The 12,408-nt window shown below is 49.6% G+C and overlaps 2 protein-coding genes across 3 annotated transcripts in view; both read left to right on the top strand.

Moving 5' to 3' along the window:
* Positions 1–12,408, top strand: part of TSPEAR (thrombospondin type laminin G domain and EAR repeats) — a 170,144-nt gene that overhangs the window by 116,653 nt on the left and 41,083 nt on the right. The window lies entirely within an intron of this gene.
* On the top strand, positions 8,020–8,787 carry LOC105711715 (keratin-associated protein 10-3). Of its 2 annotated transcripts, XM_012444580.1 has the most exons (2): positions 8,020–8,409; positions 8,524–8,787. In XM_012444580.1, exons 1-2 carry the CDS (start codon positions 8,020–8,022, stop codon positions 8,785–8,787), a joined length of 654 nt encoding a protein of 217 aa, XP_012300003.1. The 2 variants fall into 2 exon arrangements, with proteins under 2 accessions (XP_012300003.1, XP_012299997.1); XM_012444574.1 differs by having other exon boundaries at positions 8,020–8,787.

Here is a 12,408-nt window from a genome sequence, read left to right as displayed (position 1 = left end):
GCATCCCAGGGATAAATCCCATTTAGCCATGGTGTATAATTTTTCTTTTATGTTGCTGGATTCAGTTTGCTAGTATCTTCCTGAGCATTTTGCATTCATATCATGAGAGCTATTGGTATTGGTATGTAGTTTTCTTGTGATGTCTTTGTGTGATTATGGTATGAGAATAATACTAGCCTCATAGAATGAGTTAGGAAGTAATACTTCCTCTTGGTTTTTAAAAGAGTTGTGAAGAATTGGTTTTATTTATTTATTTATTTCCACTTTAATCTTCGTTATTTCCTTCATTGTCCTTGCTTTGAGTTTGCCTGTCTTTCTCCAGCATCTTAAAGTAGTTAGGTTATTGATTTGAGATCCTTCTTAATACAGTTATCTATAATTATAAATTTCTCTCTAAGCAATACTTTTGCTATATCTCATTAGTTCTGGTATTTTGGGTTTCATTTTTATTCATCTTGATGTATTTTAAGATTTTCCTTTTGATTTCTTTTTTGACTTCTTGGTTGGTTATATAAGAGTGTGCTGTTTAATTTTCACATATTTGTTTGTTTCCCCAGATTTTTTCTGTTATTGATTTCTAATTTTATTTTATTTTATTGTGGCCAGAATACATACGTTGCATTATTTCTGTCCTTTAAATTTACTGGAGGTTTATTTTATGACCTAACATATGTCTATCCTTGATGATGCTGCATATGCATTTCAAAAAAATGGATATTCTGCTGTCATTGGGTGGAGTAGTCTACAGATGTCTGCTATATTTTATTGGTTTATTGTATTCAAGTTTTCCTTTTTCTTGTTGATCTTCTACCTAGTTATTCTATCCATTATTGAAATTGCAGCAGTGAACTATTCAATTAACATTGTTGACTCGTCTGTTTCTCCTTTCGTTTCTGTCAGCATTTGCTTACGTATTTTGATGCTCTGTTATTACTTGCATGTATGTCTATATTTATTATATCTTCATGATAGGCTGACTTTTTATCATTATAAAATGTTACTCCATCTCTAGTAACAATTTTTCTTATGATTGCTGTTTGTATGATTTATCTCTTTCTGTTTACTTTCAATCTAGTTGTATATTGGAATATAAAGAATGCCTATTTTACAGAGCATCTAGTTACATCTTGTTTTTTATTTAATCCAGTCTGAAAGCCTCTGCCTTTTGATTGGATTATTTAATCTATTTACATTTAATGCTGTTAATGATATACAGTCGACCCATATTTTTAATGCATTTTGTATTCGCGAATTCAGCTACTCTCTAAAATTAATTTGTAATCTCAAAACAAATACTTGTGGCACTTTTGTGGTCATTCAGTGACATGCACAGAGTAATGAGAAATTTAAGTTTCCCAATATGCATGTTTCCAGATGAGGTTAAACAAGGCACACTCTGCCTTCTTGCTCCAGCTCTCATATTGTAAATAAGTTTTTTGTTTACTTTTTTGTAATCTACATAATGCCACATTTTCACATTTTTGTAATTTTTGGGGGGTGACTTTACTGTTTAAAATGGCTCTCAGGCATGGTGATGAAGGGCTGTTCAGTGTTCCTAAGTGCAAAAAGGCTGTGGTGTGCTTTATAGAGAAAATATATGTGTTAGAGGAGCTTTGTTAAGGCATAAGTTGTAGTACTGGTGGCTGAGTTCAATATTAATGAATAAACAATAATTATTAAACACATATGACACAAGATTATATGTTGATACCAGAGGCCTACAAGAACCAAACTCTGTATTTCTCCTGGGAACAATGGTATAGTATTTCCTAATTCAGTATTTGCAATGACTTTATGTAATTACTACTAACAACAAAAATCAACTGTAGTTGGATTTATGTCTAAGTTTACTTTTTATTTCCCGTATGTTTTATATGGTTCTGTGCCTTTATGGGGTTTTCTGTTACTTTTGTGTTCTTTCTTTACTACTTTCTCTTATATTAAGTGAATATTTCCAAATGTAGCATTTTGATCTCTTTAATGTTTTCCCATGACACTGTTTTAGTTTTTCCTTAGTGGTTGCTCTGGGGCTTACCATATACTTATTTTGACTTGTCAAGGTCAACTTCAGATTTGTGCTAACTTAATACCAGTGAGATACAAAAAGATTGCTCCTATATTAATCTTTCCCTTCTTGCACTTTTCATGGTCTTGTTGTTATATATATTACATCGACAGATGTTAAAACCCAACAATATATTGTTATAATTACTACTTTCTACAATTGTATTTGTGGGCATTTTTGAGGCCGCTAAGAAAGGTGTGTTTGCTTTTTCCTTATGTGAGGAACCTCTGATTCCAGGAGCACCTTTGACTAAATACGTGGCTTCAATTAGCGTGGGCCACCCACAACGTGCCAGTGTGGGCTGCAGAGCAGAATGCGCGCAGGCTCGCTGGGGCAGGATGTTCTCCTCTGGGTGAGCGGAGTCCCCGGCAGCCAGCAGCCCCCGGGATGGGCAAAGCCCTGCGTGGCTCTGCCTCGCTGTTCTCTGAAGGTGTAGCCCGTGCTGTCTTTAGCTTAACGTAGGGCGGTCCCCTTTAGACCCACCACGAGGGGGCTCTCAGCTTCGATTTCTGTCCTCTTCATCCTGCAAAACCATTCAATCCGAAATTTAAAATGGCCAGATCACCAAATGCCCTCAAGAACAAAGCGAATTCTGGGTGTTTCTAAACGCTATGGGTTACAGCGGGTGTACTTCACCTGGGATCTGTGAGCTCAGATGAGAAGAATAAAAAATGCATCTTTATTTCCCAAACCTCTAACTGAAGTGCAGTGTTTCAATCAGTTATGAATGTAGCCAAGAAAACTCATGGCACCTGCAGCCTGTCACCCACAGAAGTGAGGTGTGGGGCGTCCCATTGGGTTGGCTGCACATACTCAAAACCTCATTCTGGCCACTGCTATTTCATAATGGTGGCAGCGTGAGATGCGCTGCTGGGTCCCGCCGGGCGTGTGTTCCCTAGAGAAGCACGGGCTAGATCGTTAATTCGCGTTTTCACAGTTTAATAACCGCGTTTTGTTTTTTTTTTGTTGTTGTTGTTTGTTTTGAGACAGAGTCTCGCTCTATTGCCCAGGCTGGAGTGCAGTGGCGCAATCTGGGTTCTCTGCAACCTCCACTCCCCGGTTCAAGCAATTCTCTGCCTCAGCCTCCTGAGTAGCTGGGATTACAGGCACCCGCCCCCACACATGGCTAATTTTTTTGTATTTTTAATAGAGATGGGATTTCACCATCTTGGCCAGGCTGGTCTTGAACTCCTGACCTCATGATCCACCTGCCTTGGCCTCCCAAAGGGCTGGGCTTACAAGTGTGAGCACCACACCCGCCCCATCACCGTGACTTAATGCAGTTGGTTTCCTTTTACTTTACTCGTTTGGAAACCTCCAACGGTTTCACAAGGTGGTGGGGAAGGCCCCTGGCCCAAAAAGGGCAAAGACCCCTGCCTTTGATTTGGGCCTGTAATCCTGTAATTCTTTATTCCTTTTCCAGTTTCCTGCTGTGACTAGGAAGATTCTTCCCAGTGCCTTCAGTTGTTTTCAGCAGGATGGTGGGTCAGACAATCTCACCAACAGGTTTCCAGAGCTGGAACCCTGTCGCAACTCCTCAATTCTTAAGACTAACTGGAAGTTTTCTGTAACTTTCCCCTGTTGTTGGTGGATTCCTTAATTCTTGAGTAGGTCTTTTCTTTTGGACTGTTGTGTCTGTTGACTCGTCCAGGCAACGGTTTGTTCCTTGGTAGTTTTCATGGCATGTCTGTGCAAATGTAACACACAGGGATGGAAGCCCCTGTCCAGGGTCACGGGCTCCCAGGATGGAAGGACACAGGTGCCTTGTCCCTGTCATTTTCCTTTCCAAGCTTCCAGCCTGGCCACCAGGACAAGGGGAACAGACAGGGCAGGAAGGGCTGCCCCCAGCCCTCTCTGTGTCCCGGCCTGGTCAGCAGCCCAGGGCGAGGCTGCCCCACCCTGAGCCCCACGACCTGCTTGTGCGGCCTCCACCCTGCTTATGAAGGGGGGTGGGATGTGTGTGTGGGGTGGGGGGACTCACCACACAAGGACTGGGAGGGGACTTCTCACGCTAAGTGCCCTTTGCCACCCATCTCCCACAGCCCTTCGCCAGCCGGCCTAGCCACGTGCCCATGTCTCCCCACTGGGTGGGACTCTGTAAGGGAACATGGTTTCCCCACCTGCAGGGAAGCCTGAGCCAGGCCACCCTCCCTTCGGCTCATCCTGTGGGATGTGGGGGCCCTGCTAGTGTGGGAGCCCCCAGTTCTAGGCTGTGTGCGTCACCCCTTGGGGAGGATGGGAGAGGAGGCCGTGAGGGCCCCGCAGCCGTCGGACCTGGGGGGCGTCTCTTTCCCTCCTATTGCTGTTTAATTGTGACATTCGTTACCTTATTCTGGTTTTTATTTTATAAACCATTTTGAGAAATGTTTTCATCTAATAGGAAACATCAGATGAAATTTATTTTCCTTTCTGTCTGCTTCGCCCTTCACCTGACATTTTCACTGTGTTCTCTGCTCTTGAGGTTTTCCTCTGGTTTCAATTGCTTTTCTGTCTTTACAATATCCACCACGGTTTGCTTTTTTCTTTTCTGCTTTTATTTGCTGTTTTGAAAAATGTACATCCTGTTTCTAATTGTACAAATAAATAGTTTTTAAGTTTACCTTTATGTTTATTTTCTAATTATTAAAGTGAGGAATGGAACTGTAATTTGAGAATTTCCATTTAAAACAGCATTAATCTCGCTCTGCCCGACATCCGCCCACGTGTCCAGCCCCACCAGCTTCTCAGTCTTTCCTGTTTAATTGAAAGCAACATACAGCACATTCCAGGAGAAGCAGAACCACACACACAATCGTAAATATTGTAACAGCCACATTTAAGGACGGCAAAAGGAACAGGTGAAGTCAGGAGAAGCAGAACCACACACGCAATCGTAAATACTGTAAAAGCCACATTTAAGGACGGCAAAAGGAACAGGTGAAGTTTATTTAGGAATAGACGTTATTTAACCCAGAACATCCAAAGTGTTACCATTTCAACATGTGGCATGAGCCACATTTCAAGAGCCACATGTGGTTAGTGGCCTCTCACATTAGCATGCAGTAAAGTTTTAGAATCTTATCACTGCTATTCAATTACAATGTTGAATATGCATCTGTTATAACCGATGTGAAATGTGCATTTGCAGTTATAACTGAGCACATTGGTTATGTGGACACGGGTCAGCGTCTTCCCGTCCTCGTATCTGGGCCGGCTCCTTGATTCCCCAGCCTCTGCATTCCTGAGCTCTTGTCTTCGCTTCTTCTCTGTCTTAGACCATTGGGGCTGATAAAACAAATTGCCATGGACTTGGGGTGTTGAGCAGTAGGCATTTCTTTCTCCCAGTTCTGGAGGCTGGAAGTCCAGGATCAGGCAGGGTGCCACACGGTGGGGTTCTGGAGCGGGCGCTCTTCCTGGTCTACAGAGAGCCACCTTCTTGCTGTCCTCACATGACAGAGATAATCTCCCCAGGGTTTCTTCTCTAAAGGGCACGAATCCCATTCTTGACCTAACTACCTCCCAAAGGCCCCACCTCTTAACACCATCATATTGGGATTAGGGTCTCAACGTGTGAATTTTGGGAGGACACAAACATCCCATCCGTAACAATCACTTTGCCATTTGTCGTATTTCCTTAAGTATTATTTTTTCCAAGAGGGATACCTGGGTGGAGTACTTTCTGAGCTCTTGCTTTTATGAAAATACATCACTGTTATCTTTGAGAAAGATGTAATAATTTGAAAAAAGGAAAAATAGAGCCTTAGTCCACCAAAGCTTCCCCCGGGAGCTCTGAGGATATTGCCGTATCCTGGTCAGTGGGAGAGGGGTCTGAGCTCAGCCTGGTGCGGTTCATTTCCAGATCGGATGTTCTTCGTCCTGCATGTGAGGGACTGTTCTTACGTCTTCTGTTTAAAAACGTGCCAATGCAGTCCTAGGGTGGGCTCTAAAGGCCTGATTTTCTTGGAGTTCATTCAGTTCTTCTCCAAATACACACACCTCTGTTCATTCAGCCAGAATAGCTGATCTTCAGTTACGTCTGTGGAGTTCATTCAGTTCTTCTCCAAATACACACACCTCTGTTCATTCAGCCAGAATAGCTGATCTTCAGTTACGTCTGTGATTATTATTTTGAACCTATTTGTGTTTTTCTCCTCAGCGATTGAATTTTCACGTTTGGTCTCCGATAAATACACACTCTGTCATGTTTTCCCTCGTTATATTTGTGGGTTTCTCTTTGACCTCGGTGTTTGGAAGAACTGCTCATGTGTGCTCTTAAAACCACTGCATTGCTTCTCTGTGGTATTAGCTTTGCTCTCCTGCCTCTGATGTGAATTTTTAATCCAGTTGTTTGGTATTAAATTTGGTAATGAAGACGTGCTGACCTTCATCTTCAACATCTGTTTGGAGGATGTAGATCCTGTGTGCAGACTGGCTAGCTTCTGTTCCTGGTTCTGTCACGTTTCCTGTGTGACTCTGAGCAGACTGCTCAACCTCTGCGCTGGGGCTTCCGTATCTGTCCGTGGTAACTTCCACAAGGAGCTGATGCCAAAGTGAAGTGAGTTAATAGATGCCAAGTGCTTGGAATCCTGCCTGGCATAGCTCGCGCTCGGCAAATGCTCTCACTTCGCCGGCTTCATCATCAGGGCTACTGTGGGGGTCATTTTCTAAGATCGCTGAAGCTGTCACTACGGTCACGTGCTATAACTTGGGGCTCCAGGTCTGTGGGACGATCCCCCCTCATACCCCATTAGGGAACGCGCCGCCTCAGTTTTGCGTTGGCGCTGGCCCTGGCTCCCAGGCTGACCGCGCTGTGTCTTCATGAGAGGTTCCGGTGGGGAGCTACGTCTTCACAGACATCGCCCTTGAGAGCCCGGAGGGGCTTGTTCAGTTGTGGGGCTCGGAGTGACTGGCACGTGCTGGAGGCCAGATTCCGACGGAATTTCCATCACAGTGGCGAGGCGGGTGTGCAGGCAGGGGCTGTGGGGGGCTGTGAGTTTAACCCATCCCAGGCTGCTGTAGGCTCACTCTCAGCTGAAAGAGGCTGGAAGGACGCTGGGAGAGGTTTGCGGTTCCTGATGAGAACTAGCCTCAGGCCTACAAGACAGAGGAGCTCACTTGTGACCGTCCCTGCCCCGGGATCAGGGCCCGTCCTACCCGATGACCTCCCAGGCACAGGCTGGCTTTGCCCACCCCGAGTGTCCTCCACTCTCCATGCGACCCTCACTTCACACCCGCCTCCCTGAGGCAAAGGCCCCTCCGCACCCTCAGGCGGTGACCTATGCCCACCCCTCTCAGGACACCTGACCAGGGCTCCAGGGGACAGGGGTCCAGACCCAAAGGCCAGTCCCCACACCTTGTCCTCCTAATGAGCTGACTGTCCAGAGACTTTGCCGGAACGTTCCGTCTCCCTCTCAGGGGAGGGGAGGTCCTCCCTGTCCTCCTGCCCTTGGCAGACGTCAGGAGCTCAGAAGATCCCAGAGCCCCCCAGGAAGGGCTGTCCTCAAGCGATTTTTCCCTACACAGGCGCCTCCTTCCTGGCTCTCCCCATCCCAGCCAGTCCAGCCTGCCCTGTGAGGCCCCTGCAGACAGAGGCTGGGCATCCCCTGGGCCAAGAGACCACGCTGGGGACAGTCATGGGACCTGCCAGGTGGAAGTCACCAGGGCAGCCCCAGAGACACTGCACCTTCTCCCCTGGTGTCCCGGGGGCCAGGCTCAGCCAGGGGCACCGGCTCTGCCCAGGACCAGCCGAGTGTGAGGAGCAGAGTGAGGACAAGTCATGGCAAGGGAAGCAGAAATAATGAGGGTCCTCCCAGCAACAAACACCAACACGGAAGGCGTTGCTGAGTCTCGTGCTGGGGAAAACACAGGCGCCGGGCGTATAAAAGCCCCAGAGCCCCAGCAGCTGACAGGCTCACACACTCACACACTCACTCACTCACTCACACCTCCCCCACTCACCTCCTCCGCACCCCAGCATGGCCGCCTCCACCATGTCCGTCTGCTCCAGCGCCTGCTCTGACTCCTGGCAGGTGGACGACTGCCCAGAGAGCTGCTGTGAGCCCCCCTGCTGCGCCCCCAGCTGCTGCGCCCCGGCCCCCTGCCTGACCCTGGTCTGCACCCCAGTGAGCTGTGTGTCCAGCCCCTGCTGCCAGGTGGCCTGTGAGCCCAGCCCCTGCCAATCGGGCTGCACCAGCTCCTGCACGCCCTCGTGCTGCCAGCAGTCTAGCTGCCAGCCGGCTTGCTGCACCTTCTCCCCCTGCCAGCAGGCCTGCTGCACCTTCTCCCCCTGCCAGCAGGCCTGCTGCGTGCCCGTCTGCTGCAAGCCTGTCTGCTGTGTGCCCGTCTGCTGCAAGCCTGTCTGCTGTGTGCCTGTCTGCTCTGGAGCTTCTTCCTCATGCTGCCAGCAGTCTAGCTGCCAGCCAGCTTGCTGCACCTCCTCCCCGTGCCAGCAGGCCTGCTGTGTGCCCGTCTATTGCAAGCCCGTGTGCTGTGTGCCCGTCTGCTCTGGGGCTTCCTCTTCATGCTGCCAACAGTCTAGCTGCCAGCCGGCTTGCTGCACCACCTCCTGCTGTAGACCCTCCTCCTCCGTGTCCCTCCTCTGCCGCCCCGTGTGCAGGCCCGCCTGCTGTGTGTCCGTCCCCTCCTGCTGTGCCCCTGCCTCCTCCTGCCAGTCCAGCTGCTGCCGTCCGGCCTCCTGCGTGTCCCTCCTCTGCCGCCCCGCGTGCTCCCGCCCAGCCTGCTGAGGCCTCTGCTGAGGCCAGGAGTCCAGCTGCTGCCAGGCACTTCCCCCAGGGCCAGCCCGGCTCAGGTCCTGACCTGGGTTAGGTGGCTACCCCCACCTGGGACAGGTCCCCATGTCTCCCCTGTGCTGAGGTGACCACCCTCCTTGCTCCCAGGAGCCCCCATCCTCACTGCTCCCCAGCTCCTGCCTCCCAGCACCTGCCCACCTGCCTGCTGGGCCCCCGTCCTCCCTCCCAGCTTCTCTGCCCCAGGTCATTTGGCCTCGACTTGAGCCTGTCAGCACCTCCTCCTGCTCCCAATAAACTCTCCTTGGTCACCTGATTCTCTTCTCCTGTGTGCTCCTGGTGGGGGGACACATGGTTTGCGCTGACATCGGTCTCCTCTGGCCATGACTGTTTCTAGGAATGAGTGACTTAACCTTGAAGTCACAAGGGACGGTGGCCTAACTCCTCCAGGGGGTCACCAGGTGGGACTCACAGCCACGCCCAGGAAGGCTCAGTCCAGGCTCAGCCCCCGTGCTTGCTTGGGTCTTCCTGAGCCTGGTCATTTGCTGCCCTGCGCGGGGCTGTGGGGCTCTCCAGACCCCAGGACCGTCGCACCCACTGTCCCACCTGGGCGAGCCCACCCTGTAGAGTCAGCTGCTGGGAAGCCAGCCTGGGGTCCCCGCACCACAGCCTCCGGGCCTGGTCACCCTCCCTGTGTGCCGCCCTGAAGGTTCTGCCCATTTAGCAGAAACGAGAGGGGAACGTGAGGGGCGGCTGCACCTGAGTGGGAGACAGGGGCCTCGGTGGGGCTCAGTGGGCACATGGAGGGGGCAGGGGGATGCATAGGATTCTCCCGGGGACTCAGTGGGGACAGGAGCATCGTGGGGGTGGGGAGGGACAGGCAGGGTTCCACTGCCCAGGCTCTCCTCTGGGGGCACCAGCTTCCACGGGGTTATAGGGATGAGGAGCCGGGGCTCCCGCAGATGACCCGGGGTGGGCACAGTCAGCGATGCCCCATCTCTCTAAGGCTTGGTCCATGCAGGGGCATGAGCTGCCTGTGATGTCCTGTGGCAAAGGCCATCAGCGGGGACAGTGGTGACATCAGGCTGCGCATGGGGCTCCGCCACCAGGGGTGGGCACAGGGCAGTGAGCCCTCCGGCTGTGAGACAAACTCCTCCAGGCCAGCTGCAGAGACCAAAACCCTGACGTGAATGCCCACCCTGGGATGCTCAGACGCCCACAGCCAGGCCAGCCACAGCCTGATGGATGTGGTTCTGCCATGGCTGTGGTCAGAACCGGTGCAGAAACACCACAGAAAGCGGCCTGGAGCCCAGGGGGAGGCCCTCGGTGGCATGGCTCTCAGCTCTCTGCCCTCCGCGCTGACGGCTGCTGCGAACCTCCACCGCCTAAGCGCACGGTCGTCCACACTGCTTCCCGGGCTCGTTCCTAGCCCATTTCCTATCATGCTATTGTGTTTAGGGCTGGGGATCCTCTGTCCATCACGTGCACTCCAGGTATTTCCAACCCATCACTGCTTCTGTACCGCGCACTCCCCAGACTGGAAACCCGTCTAAACGTGCTGCTGCTGGTTCATTGTTATTGGTTACATTTAACTGTTTACCGCATTTGCTGATATGACTCGTGTGAGGCAGGACGCACTGATCTTTCTCTTACACCAACAGCCAACTGTCCTTTTAAAGCGAGTTTATCCTCTCCATCTCCCATCTGAAACACCTCTTCTGCCTGATAAAAAGGTTGGTACAGTCTACTTCTGAGGTCTCTATTCTGTTCCATCAATCTCTCCATCTGTCCGTGCACCCACGCCAGACGTTTGATCCGCGTTCTTCAGCTTTGTAACATGTCCTGACAGCTCGCAAGGAAGGCGCCACTTTCTCATTTTTAAAAACATTGGGTTTAGCTTGTATATTTGCTCTCCTCAATTAATTTTAGAAAGCTTTTCAAGTATTTTTAAAACTGCTATAATTTTGATTGGGATTGCATTGAGCTTTTAAATATTTAGGAGGAAACTATAATTTTTAATATTGCCTTCCAGTTACATAGTGAAATTGGTCCATTTAGAATATTCTCATTTTCTTCTATAAAAGTCTAAAATATTCCTATTTGGATTAAGTCCTCGGTGTTTCATAGGCATGTTTTGCTAGTGTAAGTGGGGAACAGTTTTCTATCACGTTGTCTTAGTATATAAATCTTAAACATAACGCGTCTGTATAAATTATTCACGTATCTGTCGTCGTCCTATCAAACCATGTGTTTAGCTCCTGTCCTTTGCAAGCCCTTTCAGTGGTTCTTATGGTTTGTCATTGATGTTCTTGGCGTTTTCTCTGCAGATGAGCTCATCATTGGAAAATGAGGAGAATTTAACTTCTTATTTCCAGTCTTTACAAATCCCACTTCTATTGCATCTCCTGTCGCCACATTACTTTGAACATGCAGAATTATGCTGAATAAAATTAAAAGAATACCTGGTGGTTTCCGCCTTCCATGAGAACGAGTCAAAGGTTCACCACTGCGCGTGCGCCTTGCTGTGGGCTTTGGGTAGAAACCTTTCATTTTTAAACCAAATCTTTCTATTTCTTTTTTGCTGTGAATTTTCATTTACTAGAATCAATAAGGAATGTTTTGAGGGGGACGGCTGGATTTTAGAGATGTGTGGTGCCTGAGGCAGAGTTTCTAAATCTCCCTAAATCCCAAATAGAAACAGGCAGAATTCCCAGATAGAGAAAGAAAAACCCACGGGTTCCATTTAGGACAGAACTTAATGACGAGATATCACCCAGGGGCCCAAAATGCAAGTGGGTAGGAGCCAGGCCCAGAAGCCAGAGTTGCTGAGGTCTGAGCGGGAGGACGCCCAGGGAGCACCGGGAGGAGTGGCAGCCTGAGGATAGGGGAGCCCAGGACCGCCTGGACAGGGGCCAGTGTGAGAACAGCTGCTGCAGCTGGGCAGGGCCCTCCTCTCCATCAGCCACGCAGCACAGGCGGCTGCAGGAAGAAGCCTGACAGGGCCGGACTCTGGCCACTGTGAGCCCCCGAGCCTGAGCCACCAGGGCTTCCTTCCACGGAAGAGTCCCTCTTCCTCTCTCCCAACCTGAGGGTAAGGAGCTTGGAGTGGAAACAAAGGTGGGCGGAACAGAAAATCCACTTCCAGTGGAAAAAGACCTAACAGTCCATAGATAGGTTTTCTGGATGAACACGGAAATTGACCCTGCTGGTCTTAAAGCTGAAAACTTTGCTTTACCTGTAATCCCAGCACTTTGGGATGCTGAAGTGAGCAGATCACCTGAGGTCAAGAGTTTGAGACCAGCCTGGCTAACATGATGAAAACCCGTCTTTACTGAAAATACAGTATTAGCTGGGTGCAGTGGTGTGCACCTGTAATCCCAGCTACTTGGGAGGCTGAGGCAGGAGAATCGCTTGAACCTGGGAGGCAGAGGTTGCAGTGAACAGGGATCGTGCCATTGCACTCCAGCCTGAGCAACAGAGTGAGACTCTGTCTCAAAAACAAACACACAAACAAAAAACTTTCCTTTACCTGGGCAAGAAAGCGATGACGATGGCTGGAGGGTCCCATACCTCACTGTCAGGACGTGGCGGTCGGGTGAGATTCGCCTCATTGATGCT

The sequence above is a fragment of the Aotus nancymaae genome, unplaced genomic scaffold (assembly GCF_030222135.1).
Source record: "Aotus nancymaae isolate 86718 unplaced genomic scaffold, 86718_ANA_hifiasm-v0.15.2.pri h1tg000022l_1, whole genome shotgun sequence".
Taxonomy (NCBI): Eukaryota; Metazoa; Chordata; class Mammalia; order Primates; family Aotidae; genus Aotus; species Aotus nancymaae.
The sequence above is the reverse complement of the archived record's forward strand: the minus strand, read 5'-3'. Positions and strand labels throughout refer to the sequence as shown.